General features: G+C 36.8%; 1 protein-coding gene across 1 annotated transcript in view; it reads left to right on the top strand.

Annotated features, from left to right (window-relative positions):
* LOC121424112 (DNA repair and recombination protein RAD54-like) overlaps positions 1-16,143 on the top strand; it is a 31,433-nt gene that overhangs the window by 5,723 nt on the left and 9,567 nt on the right. Inside the window, exons 5-14 of the mRNA XM_041619711.1 lie at positions 1,060-1,218; positions 1,693-1,742; positions 3,474-3,551; positions 10,077-10,140; positions 10,547-10,599; positions 11,092-11,185; positions 12,764-12,888; positions 13,849-13,999; positions 14,700-14,806; positions 15,790-15,829. Coding sequence (XP_041475645.1) covers positions 1,060-1,218; positions 1,693-1,742; positions 3,474-3,551; positions 10,077-10,140; positions 10,547-10,599; positions 11,092-11,185; positions 12,764-12,888; positions 13,849-13,999; positions 14,700-14,806; positions 15,790-15,829 — 921 coding nt within the window. The remainder of the gene's footprint in view (positions 1-1,059; positions 1,219-1,692; positions 1,743-3,473; positions 3,552-10,076; positions 10,141-10,546; positions 10,600-11,091; positions 11,186-12,763; positions 12,889-13,848; positions 14,000-14,699; positions 14,807-15,789; positions 15,830-16,143) is intronic.

Below are 16,143 nucleotides of genomic sequence, written 5' to 3'. Positions count from 1 at the left end.
CTCTTTTAAACAGAAGACTAACAAGAATGATTCTCTATTGGGAATAAAAGCTTAGTGATATCAGGCATGAAACTTTTCCATGGATACCTGGATCTCCAAGCACTAACGAAATCATCTGACCCAAATTGCTGGAAATTCACTTTAAAGACATTGGCCCGTATTCTGAAGTCGGGTTTAACTTAAACTCAGGTTTAAAGTTGTGGTTTAAGTATGGACAGCCAATTGTTACATAATCACTAACAGTAGAGATATCATACTTTCAGCTCATTCGGCTCTCAAATCATTCATAATTGTGTAAGGAGTATAAATAGATGATTGTCTTCACCATCGATGAATCGGGAAAGAGCACAGTAAACATAAGAAACATACAACTTAATAAAATTTGTGATACTTTTGGCTTCCCATACTTAAACCAAAACTTTAAACCTGAGTTTAAGTTAAACCCGACTTCAGAATATGGACCATTATATCCATGAAATTCCCTCTACGATCCACATTCCTTAACATATTTTCATTTGGTTGCAAGCCACCAGTAAATGAGAAATATTTCCACTTATCTTTGCTCTGAATTGTGTAGGGTAGACTTCTAAACATTTTTACTGATTACTAACATAAATGTGGATCTGTGGAATAGGGGTCATCATCTTCCATGAAACAACTCTAGAATTTCATTCTTAAGGACATCGATACATTCTTTACTCAAGGAATATAGTAGGTAAACTTTAATTTAGATTCATATTTGTATGGGAAAAAATTGACAAAATAAAAATATATCAAATAAACCAAACACCTGAACAAGTGGACATTTTATTATATCTTGGAAGTGTTTTCAACAGAAATAAAATCAATTCATGCAAACAGGAGATAGTATGAAAAAAAAAATCTTGTGAATTTTAGCAATGTTCTTTACATCTTGTAAGATTCATGATTTTGACTGATTCTTGAGTATTGCACTTTGCAGTTTTGCAGTAATGAAGACTATTGAAGTGCACAATGATCGTGATATTACATGCTGTTATGAATTGTCATAAGTTTTTTTGCACATTTTGTATTCTTTAGAAAGTTCCTTTGGTTCAAGGGGGCTTGGCATTCGCAGACAAGGTGTTCGCCAACCTCTCCATGACCCAACAGAAGAGGGAGCCCTAGTCCTCTATTCTCCACCGGAACTGAGTGCTCATGAAAAGCTGTCTGTTGATAAAGAGAAACAACCTGTTCATGGTAAGAATGATAATTGTTCATATCAAAGGCAGCCATACCATATCTGAAAACTTGTTCAATAATTTTGCTGCCTGTTCTTAATTATTTTGCTAGTAATATTTATAGTGTAATTGTAAACTTGATATATGTCCTCCAAGCGAAGTCTTAATGTACACATCTCACAATTATTGCCCGCTAGTTGGACCCTTATGATATCACACTTTGTATTAATCTCTAGAGATTGGTTGACCTGTATACTATAATATTCATGTTCAGTAAATGTGAACTTGGTCGTGATAATCATATTTTCACTGCGGCCACAACTTAACTTTTCATTTTAATTATATCTGAAATTCTTTAATTCTTAAAAAGATTTTATAACCAAGGGGAGATGTTGGGGGCTGACATCATCTTGACCCTTTTCAATGATTTTTTTTGTCAAAATGGGAAGGTTTCCTTGAGAGAAACAATATATCCATCTGTTTTTCTTTTCAGTTGTTGTGGATCCCACACTAAGTAAGGTGTTGCGTCCCCATCAGAGAGAGGTATGATGTGTAGTATGCTCTACTTTGACAAAAGGAAGCAAGTATAAAAAAATTGTGATTTCCTGTGAAATAGCAAAATGTGTTTATCATGTACATTAACACCAAATCATTAAGATTATAAGTAAACACGGATATCTCATAGCAGGTTCAGTGATTTTGAGTGAAATTTGTCCTGGAAGTAGTAATTAAAGTGTAAAATGTAAATACATTCAAAATTGTGTTCGTTATTTTGCCACCTGCTTCCTTTTATCAAAGTATATATTGCTCAATTAATTTGATTTGATTTAATATCTATTTTAATGCAAACATCAGTTCAATAATGGCATATAGCAGTTAAGGCCAGGGTGGTGTTAGATAAAGCTATTCGTAACTTTATGACTTTACACAACCAGAACCTGTTCTTAGGCACTAAATCAGTTACACAGGGATATCATTTAGCACAAGAATTGGTCACCAGTCGTGCGTAAAGTCATCCGTACCTTATGAACAGCTCTAAGAAACAAGCCCTGGTCACATTGTTCTGTGCAAGCCTTGCGGGTGAGGACTTTCACAAGTTTTGCATGAGTCTTGCCTGCTGGAGGTGTCAGTGCCAATGCGTGTAACCTGTACGTAACCTGCGGGTAACGAAAATTGTTACCTGCATGTCACAGGCAAGGCTTGTCCTGAACAATGTAAGGGCCATTTGAAGAAGGGGTAGAAACTTGTTTGAAAAGAATATATTGGATTTTTTTTTGCACAGCCCATACATACTTGATTATTATTATAGGTCTATTAAAGGGGAAGTTCACCCTGACAAAAAGTTTATTGTAAAAATAGCAGAAAAAATAAAAAAAATATTGCCGAAGGTTTGAGAAAAATTCATCCAATAATTAAAAAGTTATTAGAATTTCAATTATTTGATTTGTGACGTCATATGCGAGCAGCATTCCTACATAGCGAATGGTAAAAAAATCAATGAAATGTCATTTTCTCAGAAAATTGAAAATGGTTTTCACTGTAACTTTTGTATATCAATAGACAAGTCATTTCATACCCGATCATGAAAAGAAAACAAAATTAAGGCATCAGGAACCATACAAAATTTGAAATTCATACATTTTATATTACATAACACATGGGGCAGCTGCTCGTTTATGACGTCACAAATCCAAAACTTTGAACTCCAATAACTTTCTTACTCTTTGACGGATTTTCCTCAAACCTTCACCAATATTTTTTACTATTTTTTCTGCTATTTACACTACAAAGTTTTCTTCAGGGTGAACTTCCCCTTTAATGATCTTATGATTGTGTTTCATTAGCTATTGAAAAGTTGTGCTTTATTATTGTGCTTCATAATATATTCATAGTGATGTTACAAGAGTTCTAAGCAAAATAAATTGCAAAATAAAAATGAACTTGAATACAGCATTTGTAATGCATGCTCCACCAGTCACAATTGCATGGGATTTCCATGTACTTGAAATTAATTACAAGAGATTCCTCCTGCAATATTTTCGCTCAAACAAGTCCAGGGCCCTGTGTCATAAAGAAATGTGATCAATATTTACAATTAATTGTAACTCTTTGTGCATGATTTTCCATAGTCTTCCAGTCACACAAGACCGATTGTATTTTCTTTGTAGCAGGGCCCAGCTGCAATGATTTGATGATCGATTGTTATTATGTTTGCATTTCAAACATTCATTCCTTACTCCATACTTCTTTCAATTTCTTTCCAACAATTTAAAGGGTGTTAAGTTCCTATGGGACTGTGTAACTGGACGGAGAATAGAGGGCAGTTTTGGATGCATCATGGCTGATGAGATGGTAAGGAAACATTAATTTGTTTAGTTGTTGCAAGAACACCCTTAGAAAAACATTTTCACGTACCCCATTGGTGCGGAACGCCCTTATGCAATGCCATTATATGACGCTGAGGGCGTTTTTGTTTGCATGGGATGCGCGAAAGTGTGGTGGTAAGTATGGAAGCAGGAGACCGTCAAAAACACGGATTTACGTCGTGTAGTAATTCAATTTACTACACGACGTATATAATTACGTAGTGTAGCAATTCGAATTACTACACGACGTAAATAATTACGTAGTGTAGTAATTCGAATTACTACACGACGTAATTCCGAATTACTGCCCAACGATTTAATGTCATGACGTTAAATGAATTAGTGTCGCTACATCAAATAATTAAGGTCGTGTAGTAATTCGAATTACTACACTACCTAAATAATTACGTAGTGTAGTAATTCCAATTACTACACTACCTAAATAATTACGTCGTGTAGTAAATAATTACTACACGACGTAATTCCGAATTACTGCTCAACGATTTAACGTCATGACGTTAAATGAATTAGTGTAGTGACGTTAAATCAACCAATGAGACCGTTCGTTATATATGAGCGCAATGCGAAGAGCTGAGACTACAGAGTATTGTACAGGAACGTACCGGCAGGAAGTTAGTTGGATGTTCGACATTTGATATTCAAACTGTGAAGTTGGTTTGATATTCAGGTTCGATATTCAAACGCCTGTGAAGCTGGACCAATATTGCCACGGACCCGATCCGCATAGTACTGCCCCCCTCAAAAAAAAATGTTCTACAACCGAGAACAATAGGAATTGATAAAAGGAAAGAAAGGAAAGAAAGATGAAAGATACGTTATTTTATGCATACCATGTCAAAATCAATCTCAAAGTTAAAGGTGTTTTTTTTTCTCGCTGGCTCGAGACTTATTACGAAGCAAATTTTTGCTGCATGCGCCATTGTGTGCCCCCTCTTTTTGTTCTTATCACGCATTGAGCTTCGCCCTAATGCCCCGGGGGGGGCCACTCACGTTGACGAGTGGATACCATGCGCGACCAAAAAAACACGTAAAAAGGATGTCTTTTTCACGATAGGGCACGTTACGTACGTAACGTGATAAGGGTGTCAAAAACACAAAAATAATGAAAAAAGGGTATCTATTTCACTAGGAAAATTACGTGTTTAGGGTCGAAATTGCGGGGATGATAAAACAAAATTAAAATGTTTTATAAAGGATGTCCTTTTTGCCCCAACACTTCGTGTTTAGAGTCCGATTTGCGCGAGGTGTAGAAGGTGGGGTCGTACTAAACCAAATAAGGTAAAGCCGACGACCGAAGGACCCGTAACAATAAAACATTCCTGTACTTGTTTAGGGGTTCATTTCAGGGAATATTTGCCAAGAGTATCGTTTTGTTTCCAATACTTGTTCAGGGTAGGGTTTGGGTGCTTTTCCAGACCCCATGGTCGCGCATGGTATCCACTCGTGAATGGAAGTGGCCCCCCCGGGCCTAATGCTCGGGGCACAATCATAAAACATCCTGTTCATACAATGATATGACCCCTCCGTTCTCCCTTCTCTTTCTCTCCCGTTCCCCCTCCTTTTCTTTCCAATCTCCCCCTTTCGCTTCTCTCTCTCCTATTATGTATTCTCTCTTTCCTTGTTTTTTTTACTCTATCCACTGGCGGCACCAAGAGATTAGTCAGGAACGTGGTTCCCCATGCTTGAAATATTCCGTTTTTTTAGCCCCCCGTTAATGTGCATGCGCCGGGTAACCGAGTCAAGTTCTACAAGTTAGGGTAGGTGGTTACCCCGGATAGACCGTCGGGATATTCCTGGGGGCCCCTTGAAAAAAAAATAAACAAAATGCGATAAATAGTCCTTTATTCCTTTAATTTTGTTAATTTGAGCCCCCTAAATGTGCATGCACCGGGTCAAACTAGTGTTTATATGGTTGCCCGAGTCGATTTCTACAAGTAAAGATACGTGTTACCCCGTCTAGGCCGTCGGGGTATCCCTGGGGGCCCCTCGAAAAAAAAATTAAAAAAAAAAATTTCTTGCCCTTTTATTCACTGACGTTTGTCCCCTAAATGTCCTCGTACTTGGGCACGCCAGTGTTGTTATGGTTGCCCGAGACGTGCTGCACCTGTAAAACCCCTTAGCTTTCAAAACCCCTGAATATATTTGAATATCGAATGTTGGTCCAGCTTCACAGCCGTTTGAATATCGAACCTGAATATCAAACCAACTTCACAGTTTGAATATCAAATGTCGAACATCCAACTAACTTCCTGCCAGTACGTTCCTGTACAATACTCTGTAGTCTCAGCTCTTCGTATTGCGCTCATATAACGAACGGTCTCATTGGTTGATTTAACGTCACTACACTAATTCATTTAACGTCATGACGTTAAATCGTTGAGCAGTAATTCGGAATTACGTCGTGTAGTAATTATTTACTACACGACGTAATTATTTAGGTAGTGTAGTAATTGGAATTACTACACTACGTAATTATTTAGGTAGTGTAGTAATTCGAATTACTACACGACCTTAATTATTTGATGTAGCGACACTAATTCATTTAACGTCATGACATTAAATCGTTGGGCAGTAATTCGGAATTACGTCGTGTAGTAATTCGAATTACTACACTACGTAATTATTTACGTCGTGTAGTAATTCGAATTGCTACACTACGTAATTATTTACGTGGTGTAGTAAATTGAATTACGACACGACGTATATCCGTGTTTTTGACGGTCTCCTGCTTCCATAGGTAAGGGCCTTCTTGCACTGACATGACGAATTATTGTTTATACATGTCGGTGGGTCAAAGTTTACAAGAATAAGGGTTACATGAGAGTGAAACATGGCCGCAAAAGTGCTCAAACTCAAAGATTACAAGCATTAGGGTGAAAGTGTATAACACCAATACAATTGTGTTCACATTCAGAGTTTACAAGAATAAGGGTTACATTACTGGAATACATGACAGCAATAGTGCTCAAACTAAAATATTACAATTATTATGGGTGAAAGTGCATAACATCAATACATCAGTGTTCACACTTACTATAAGCATTAGGAGTGATGGTGCATAACATCAATACAATAGCGTTCACCCTAAATATTATAAACACTAGAGATGAATGTGCATAACAAAGATACTTAGAATATAATGGTGCTCCCAGTTCTTAAATACAATGAATCCCATTGATCAAGGGTGTGGATGACCATAAATGGAAAAGGTTGAAAGTGGCAGAAAATAGCTAAAATGGCAAAGACTCCTTTCTTATGTACAGACTAAGTGCACAAAGAGGGACCAAAGCCACAAATGATTTTTAAAAAAGAAAAGTCGAGACAGGCAAAAGCTGAACTACATGTTTTGTTGAAGTAATTGCTGTAGGAATTTGGCAAAGTCACCTTCTGTCACATCAAAACCAAACTGGTATAAAACCAATTAGATAGCAACATATTAAGTCTTAAGTTAATCAGTCATATTGGCTGACCATTAAAGACAACAGAAAAATTCTCTGGCCTTTTTGGTTGAAGTGGGCACAATGGCAGAGCTGGGATTCAAGCTCACAATATTTCAATCATGAATCCAATGCTCTAACCACTATACCACATGGCCTTCAAAAACCTGAATTGGTGTCAAAACATTATCCAATTATATTGCTTGCTTATGTAACAAATTAATCAGTCATAGCAGCTGAACTTGTCAGACAACGGAAATTACTCTCTGTCCTTTTTGGTTGAAGTGGACATAATGGCAGAGCTGGGATTCAAACTCACAATTTTTCAGTCATGAATCCAATGCTTTAACCACTAGACCACATGGCCTTCACACCTTTCAATTAGTATTAAAAGAAAATAAAAGTTTGAGCATAACTGAAAAAGGCTCACCTTTTCTAATTAAGATTTCTTGATTTTAAGGCTGTAGATAAAGAAAAGAAGTCATGGTCAAATTATGCATAAAAAAAAATCTACATTGCAAGCAGCATATATCAGCCTTCATTAAAATGTAATTGAAATAATGTATTATTTTGTTGCCTTGAAATTTAGAAAAGCTTTTACGATATTTGCAGATGATAATGAGTTTTTTTCATATAATTGGTCAGCAAAAAATAACCAATGACTATTTGGGAACAAGTATATAAAAAAACCCTGAAATTAGACCTCTTATGCTGGGAATGTGATAAATTCTTGAAACTCTTCTCATTTACCACCAAATATTTGATATTCAATAGCCTATTAATGTGGAAGGGTTTGGTAATACTTAACAAGTTCTGGTTGGAGTATGACTGGTGTTTTTCCCTCACACAAGCTCACAAGGTCTTCATATTTGCCACGGGATAGTTTAGGTGCAGAGGCATAGAGCTGTCCTGGAAGTGACAGCTGGAACTTCACTGCTCGCAATGGCATTGGCCTATTGTCGGCTTGTAGAATTCCTCTTGACATAGTGATGTCTTATAAAAGACCTTGTCGGGAGAGTAAGATTACACTTGGATCTGTTTGAATGAGGGCCAGTCAATGCTCACCACTTCATCCGATGACCTAGTCCGCAGCATCCCTAAGGATTGGGAAAATACATTCCAATCAAGTCTGTCAGATGTCTCGGCGCACTTCACGGTGTACTCTCCAGTATGAGACACATTTCTTGCCTCCTTGATAATGCTGCCAAGAGGGGCAGGGTGCAAGATCTCTGTACAACGAGACACCTTCAGTTCAATTACCGAATGCATGCTGTCGCATTCGCCTTGGCCATGGTTTGTCTCAAAGTATCGAAATGTGACAGCTTTGACATTTTTAGCATCTTTGAGGAAAGCAATTCCCATGGCTGGAAGCATTGAGTTCTTGTTCTGCCCGAAGCAGCCATCACTAAACAGATCAACACACCTTTTGTGCATCAACATCCCTCAGGAAATCCAGGAGAAAGGATGCAATCTTGCTTGCCCCTCTCTTTGTTACTGTCTCATTAGAGAAATAACAAACACCTGCCTTTGACCCTAGGTCATGCACCATCAAATTGTAACAGGCAAGGCGCCTCTTGTAAAAAATTTCTGCACGATTGTACTTTAAGGCAGGTATAGTACCTGTTAGAGGTCAAACACAGCTGAACGGTGCTTTGCTCCAGGTTGCCTTTGCCCCAGCTCTTTACTCTTCCCTTTTGTGTGTGGAATATGTATCGTGCAACTCACCTTTGGCATCACCTTGTAATTTTGTGGAGAAATTCTCACAGAGTCCACACATGTCCTTCTTGGGTCTATGGATCTTGTACTTTAGCATCTTCATTATCGTTTTGTAAGTGGAAAGTGAGGCACACCTTCCGAACTCATTCACAAATATTTTGTGCATCTGTTTTTTTTTTTCTGGAGCCGATTAAATGGCTGAAGATGATGCACAGCAATAGTGAGATGGAACCCGAGGAAAGCGTTTGAGATGTTCTGTCTTTGCTGAGGGTTCATTTTTCTAGCTCCTCCCATTTTCTTTCTCTAGGATCCCATACTGATTAGCTGATTTCTCCAAGACTGTCACCACTTGTCTTTCAGAGATAGCAAGAGTATGCAAAAATAGTTGTTTGCATACACATACTTGCTGCCCAACACAGGTCGGAGAGGAGATAAAGTATGTAATGGTGCGCTTCTTCCTACTATATTGGGAATTACGATTTTCTGTGGTGACGAGGTGGCAGGCCAGCCATTCCCTTTTAGTGTCAGACTTGGTTTCTTACAGCCACCATATGGTCGTTATTGATCTTGCAACATTGTAGACCTCTTACCTGACATTGTTTGTTACCGCAAGAGAGGTATATCATGTCCCTCTTAACTTTCATTAGATTTCATGATTTTTCAGAATAGTTCTCTTCCCCGTTGTTTCTCCGCTCCTTGACTATTTTATTTCCAGCCTTAACTACATGAGGAGTGACTACAGCAAAAGATTCATGAATCGCTTGCAACTCTTGATCATCCCATCTGCATTTGTATTTTCTGGATACAACATATTTACATTGTGTATAGCGAAGGAGAGTGATTGAAGCACCTGTGACATGAAGAATAAATCTCCTTGACGTAATTTGCGTGCGCAAGATTGGTGAATGACATTATCAGGAGGGACATCTGGTTAATTTAGAATTAATGAAATAAAAAAGCAATAATGTGGGTCAGTTTAACCAAATCTGTATTTGATCTTAGATTCATAATGGCCCGAATTAACAACTTTGATTTTGAGAACCATTGATTGAACACATGGTTTATGCAGATTTCCTGTATAAATTTTGCTTTAGTGACTGCATATATTAAAAAATTCCACGGAGTGAAAGTTTCTTATATCACATTTGGGTATCCATTGCTTTTAGTTGTTTATTCGAACATTACATTATTGCAACCTATTGCATATTGATTTCAGGTTAAATCCCCCCTCTGAAATCGAAAAGGCTTGTAAAATGTTGATGTAAGAATTCACTATGGTTTGCAATTATAATTTATACAACATTTGTAACAAAACAGACATTTCATCTTCTTTGTAGGGATTGGGCAAAACACTACAGTGTGTGACGCTGATGTGGACATTATTACGACAGAGCCCAGATTGTAAGACCTCATTCATATTATTGCAACATATTTTGTTTACTTGTTTCATAATGTATTAAAAATGTTTCAAATCAAGAAAGAGTGCCTGTAAACTTTAAAAATGTAATTAAAAAAAGTCACATTGATCTTCATTTTGTTAAATGCAGAATTTTAAAGTCACTATCCCGACTCTCCACTGTTCTGTCTATGCAAATACGGGAGTATTAGAACGGAAAAGACGCTGAGTAGGATTCCTACTGAAAAATTTCTTAAGTCAAATAGATTTCTATGGTCCCATATGATATGAATTAGGCAAAGGATGATCACTGAATTGCTTGAGGAAAGATAATACATAATATTCTAATGAGAGTTTTCTTCAGTTTATCTTCACTTTGTAATATTCCACATCTGTTATTTTTCATTTCAGGTAAACCTGAAATAAGCAAGGCAATAGTTGTAGCACCTTCTAGTCTGGTTAAGGTAAGTTCAGTAAGCTTTTTTTTCAAATTAAAGTTGCAATTTGTTGAATTCTTTATTTATTCAATAAATACTTGAATATTTATTCAAGTTTGTTTTGAGTCCTTATCGCCCATTTTTTTTAAAGGTCATTTCATGGTCTTTACACTTAATTCTTTGTAGTATTGAAGGATCATCTATTAATTTTGTTTAACAAGCTAGCCTTGTAATAAAATAAATTTTTTTTTTATATGTTTATTAGAAAATACATGATTTCAGTGTCGCACTTTGAATTTAACCTTGTCAGGAGTGACAACAATTTTCTGACAACTACAAAAAATGGGTAAAATGTCACTGCCATGTATAGAAGCAACTAAAAAAAAAAATTCCGACGAGCAAAAATTTAAAGGTCATCAAATCTTGCCCCTGCCCCCTCCTCAGGCATTCAAGTAACAAATTTACTTGTAGTAGTAAGATAAATAACTTATTTGATTCTATATTTTCTTCCCTATTTAGAATTGGTACAATGAGATTCGTAAATGGCTTGGTGGTAAGGTGAATGCTCTAGCTGTTGACTCTGGTACTAAGGATGAGATTGATAAGAATTTAGGTAAGTTATACATTTTACCAGCACACATTAGAGTTCATTCTCTGGCATTGAATACACTATAATAAGGGATTTCAAATTTATCAAGTGGATTATATTTCACCAAGGCTTTGATTGAGGCAAGGTGTAATTCACTAGATAATGCTATGTCATTTGTGACCAGCCACCCCAAAACCAACATTAAGTCGCCAGGAAAGGTTCTCTATAAATAGCCCAAAATAGTAAGTTGGACTTTAAAAAGCCAAATTAAAAAAATTAGCTTATCTGAAAGAGTATTTCTTCTTCATACTGTCAAAATTTTAAGTTAAAAGTTGATTAGGAAACAAGATACGAGAGTTGTCTGACACATATTTTGCGGACTACTTGGTAGTTTCATTGAAATTCGATACTGTGCACATTGCTTTGTTTCTCTGCATTCAATTAAGTACTTGAGTGGGTTGATGTTGCACAATTGTAACAAATTATTTTAAAGCTTACAATTTAGTTTTTCATACTAAAGAGAAATCTCAGAAGTGATTTTGGGCAACTTATTGTTGGTTTGGGGATGGCTGGTCGTATTTGGAACATTGCGGTGTGGCGGTTCTGACTCTCGCTTTTAAAAAACAAACAGGGTTGTGGGTTTGAACCCCAGCCATGCCGCCATTTACATTACTTTTCCCACACGATCTTATCTACTCCATCTACTACAATTTCGTCTGCTGACCATTTTTTATAATCACAGTTGTTCTAATATTCACTTGGTCTTACACCACTTAGACCAAGGCCCAAATTTCACAAAGGGAGTTTTGAATACCATCAGTCGAACCCATGGTTTATGCAGATTTCCTTTGCAATTCACGCTTAATTTACAGCATATCTAAAAAAATCCCATTACTGATGCGCGCCTTTGTCACAGTGCGCCAAATTAACGCCTGTTGCCGTGGTTTACCACACTATTTTATTCATGAGTCCACTGTTTTGAACTAATGAGTCTACTGTTTAAAACAGAGGACTCATTTATAATAGAATAGTGTACTCAACCATGGCAATGGGCATTAATTTGGCGCACTGTGACAAAAGCGCGCATCAGTATTGGTCATTTTTTATTACTGGTATACATGGTACAAATAAAGCATAAATTATACATGAAATCTGCGTAAAGTTCAACCGATGGTTTTCAAAACCACCTTTGTGAATTCGGGCCTTACTCTTTAACTGGGCATTATACTACATGAGAATAAGACTAAGTAAGTATTAGACGTATGGGGGTATTGCATGAAACTTGCGAGCAATTCCAAATGTATTTTTGTCCCCAAATCATTCATATGTCTTTAAGACTGATTGTAATACAATCAATTGCAAAGTTGTGATTATTTCTGAACTGCTTCTTGCAACAAGGAGCATAATCTGATCTGCTACAGATAAAATGGATCAATTAATTGTAAATTGCACCAGAATATTTGCAATTGATTGCAAATATTTTCTTGCAACACCCCCTAAGTGTACTGTAAACCAAATTAATAGTAGATCTGAAAAGTAGGTTAGCTGCTTGTAGATAAATTTAATTATAAACCTGAAAATGCCCCCCTTTTTTTCTTGAAGATGCCTTCATGCAGCAGCAGGGTCGACGGAACCCGACACCCATCCTGATAATCTCCTATGAGACATTCAGATTGCATGCTGAGGTCCTTCATAAGGGCGAGGTTGGACTGATCATATGTGATGAGGTGGGTGGTTTCGTTTTAGATGTACTTCTTCATCTTCATACAAAATGAAGATTTTTAATTGTATGTCTGTTCAGTGGACATGAAATTTCCTCTAAAAATTGTTATTTTGATTATCTTATGTATGAGTTTTAATGTATCATCCACATCTCTTATGAGGCAGGTTTGACATATAATTTGTCCAGTTGTAAGACAATTCTGAGTACGTCATTGTGAATGAAATACTTACCCCAATGGGCAAGTAATCAAATAATATAAAAAAAGAAATCAGTTGTGAAAGAGTCACTATAGATTGTTATCTGGTTCAATATGAATATAATTATTTTTCACCCCCCCCCCCCTCTTGGTTTGATGTACCCATATCTCTTTTTTATCGAAATTTTACATGTAAATAACTGTCAACAGTATCACTGACAAAAAAGTATAAATCTTTGAAGTCAGTTGTTTATTCCCTTTGGAAATGTTTTTAGAATTACTTTCATTTGAATGGCCTGCTTCAAAGTGACATAGAATAGAATATAGGTGGGATCAAAGCAAATAGAAGGGACCAAGTATTGCACATCAAATTGAAATTTGCACTTAAAATTGCTTCAGAAATACTTGTTTAATAATATACCTCATTTTCTCAAATGCTTGTCCTCTACCGTGTTGAGCGTTGTGGCCCAGTGGATTAGTCTCCGGACTTTGAAACAGAGGGTCGTGGGTTCAAATCCCAGCCATGGCCTAGTTTCCTTCAGCAAGAAATTAATCCACATTGTGCTGCACTCAACCCAGGTGAGGTGAATGGGTACCTGGCAGGAATTTATTCCTTGAAATGCCTAGCGCTTGAAAGCCGCTTGAGCTACAGCCGGGGTAATTATATTCAAGTCCTTTGGAAGCGCTTAGAGATGTTATTCATAATGTGTTATGCGCTATACAAGAACTGACTATTATTATTTCTGTGTTGTCTGATTGACCAACCAGGGTCATCGTCTGAAGAACTGTGAGAACCAGACCTACCAAGCACTGAATGGCCTTCCAGGAAAGAGACGGGTCCTGCTGTCAGGGACACCTATCCAGAACGATCTTCTAGAGTACTTCAGCCTTGTTCACTATGTCAATCAGGGTATTCTAGGTGAGCTTTTGTGATAATGTTCTGGAATTATTCTAGAATAATAGAGCATTGTGGCCCAGTTGATAAGTCTCTGGACTTTGAATGAGAAGGTCGAGGGTTAAAATACACGCCATGGCGTAATTTCCTTCGGCAAGAAATTGATCCACACTGTGCTGCATTTAAACTAGGTGAGGTAACTCTTACCTGATAGGATTAGTTCCTTGAATGGACCAAGTGCCTTTAGCAGCTGGAGCTAACACCGCAGTAACTAAGCAACTAGATTCTCAATGCCTCATAAATGAGATATATTATAATTATTATTATTAGAATTCTTTAGTTTTCTTCACTAAGGGTTTGTTTCAGGAAACGCAAGTTGCAATCGTTATAAAATCATACTTCCTGTAGTTAGAAGCAGATTCCTAATCAATAATGATAATGTAGGAGCGTCATGGTCTAGTGGTTGTGACTCATCTTTCAATCTGCGGGACGTGGGTTCGATACCTAGCCATAGCGTGTTTTCCTTCAAGAAATTTACCCACATTGTGCTGCACTCAACCCAGGTGAATGAATGAGCATCCGGTAGGAAGAAATTCTTTGAATGGTTCAGTGCTTATATGGTAGCACAGCTAAAGCTGGGGTAATAATAGCAGCGCTTTGTATCATCTGGCAAAAAGTGCTTTATAAATCCAGCTATTATTATTATCCTGATTCTTCATGATAGGTACTGCCCAGGAGTTTAAGAAGAACTTTGAGACCCCCATCTTGCGAGGGAGGGATTCCTGTTGCACAGATAGGGAGAAACAGAGGGGACAGGAGAAACTGCAACAGGTGAGATAACTCTACATTCTGGAAGGTTGTTCCATTAAAGTGTGCAGAAAAGAATTTTGTGTAATGGAAGTTTACCAGAGCTTGGTTCCAGGAGTTCATTTGTAATCTTTTGAGGAATATCACCCTTTGACTTTAATGACAAGAACTTTTTTCGAAACTATATCCTGTCCACGTCTCAGCTTCCTCTTTTTAAAATGGATCCTTTGCGCGACAGTGTCAGATCCAGACGGGGATGCAAGTGATAACCCCCCCCCCCATAGTATAATTTGAGAATTCCCCAATGAATAATGACATACATATTAAATCTAAGAAAATTGTCTTCTGTGTCCCCTGATGATGATGATCCACAGCATTTGTACTGCGCCATATTTTTGTTTAAAACATTTATAGGCGCAGGCTCATCCAATTAAGCTAATTATTACACATCTGCTGTATGTTCAGATTTGCTATTTGCACCCCAACCTTTTCAAAATCCTTGATCTTCCACTATTACACCATGTGAAACTTAAAACTATCACTTCGGATGTAGTATTTTGGCAGACATGTTCCTGCTCTCAACTGAACACTACTTTTGTTTAAGATGTAAGTTCTTGTCGCACCATCATTTGAATAGTTGTGTACCATCAATGTGACTGTACTGTTTAAGTATGTATTTTGTAACAGGTATACAGTAATCAAGATTGTACAGGTTTGGAAGGGCTTTTTATATCTATGTCAGATTTGGTAAAAGTTTTATGACCAAATTTAATTTTTCGTCTTGCTAGTTCCAAAATTTTACCACACATGCATAATTTTTGTTTAATTTTTGCCTGTGTTTGTGTGACCTTTGTGATTAGATAGAGATGAGGTTCCTTTTATTTAAACTTTGCTTTTTGTCTGTTTCATGTAATTGTTTTTTTTGTGAAATCCCTATTAAACTATTAAAAGATTTTTTACAATTCCTTTTGATTTCATTTCTTTCTGCTTATCTCCAATCTTTATAGCTTGCCATTTTAGTGAACAAGTGCATTATTAGAAGAACAGGTAGGTGTACGATTCGTATTCAAAATTCTTTGAAGAATTTTTTTTTGTGTGTGGAGAAGTGTGTATTTTCTTTTGGACAGAACTGTATCCTTTTTATTATGAATAACCAATAGACCCATTTTATGAAGCAGTTTGTAAGTTACATTTAGATTGTGAGCTGCTTGTTTATAAACACTCATATTAGCTTTTAAGGTCTCCTAATATGTGTGAACAAAAATGGCATTTGAATTCTGACAAATAATGTAGTAGTTAGTACCATTGTTATAGCTGTGCTTATTATCTAAGCCATTCACTCTTTGTAAACTGTTTGTATT

This window comes from Lytechinus variegatus, chromosome 11, assembly GCF_018143015.1.
Source record: "Lytechinus variegatus isolate NC3 chromosome 11, Lvar_3.0, whole genome shotgun sequence".
In the NCBI taxonomy this organism is placed as follows: Eukaryota; Metazoa; Echinodermata; class Echinoidea; order Temnopleuroida; family Toxopneustidae; genus Lytechinus; species Lytechinus variegatus.
This window is presented reverse-complemented; position numbering and strand designations above follow the sequence as displayed.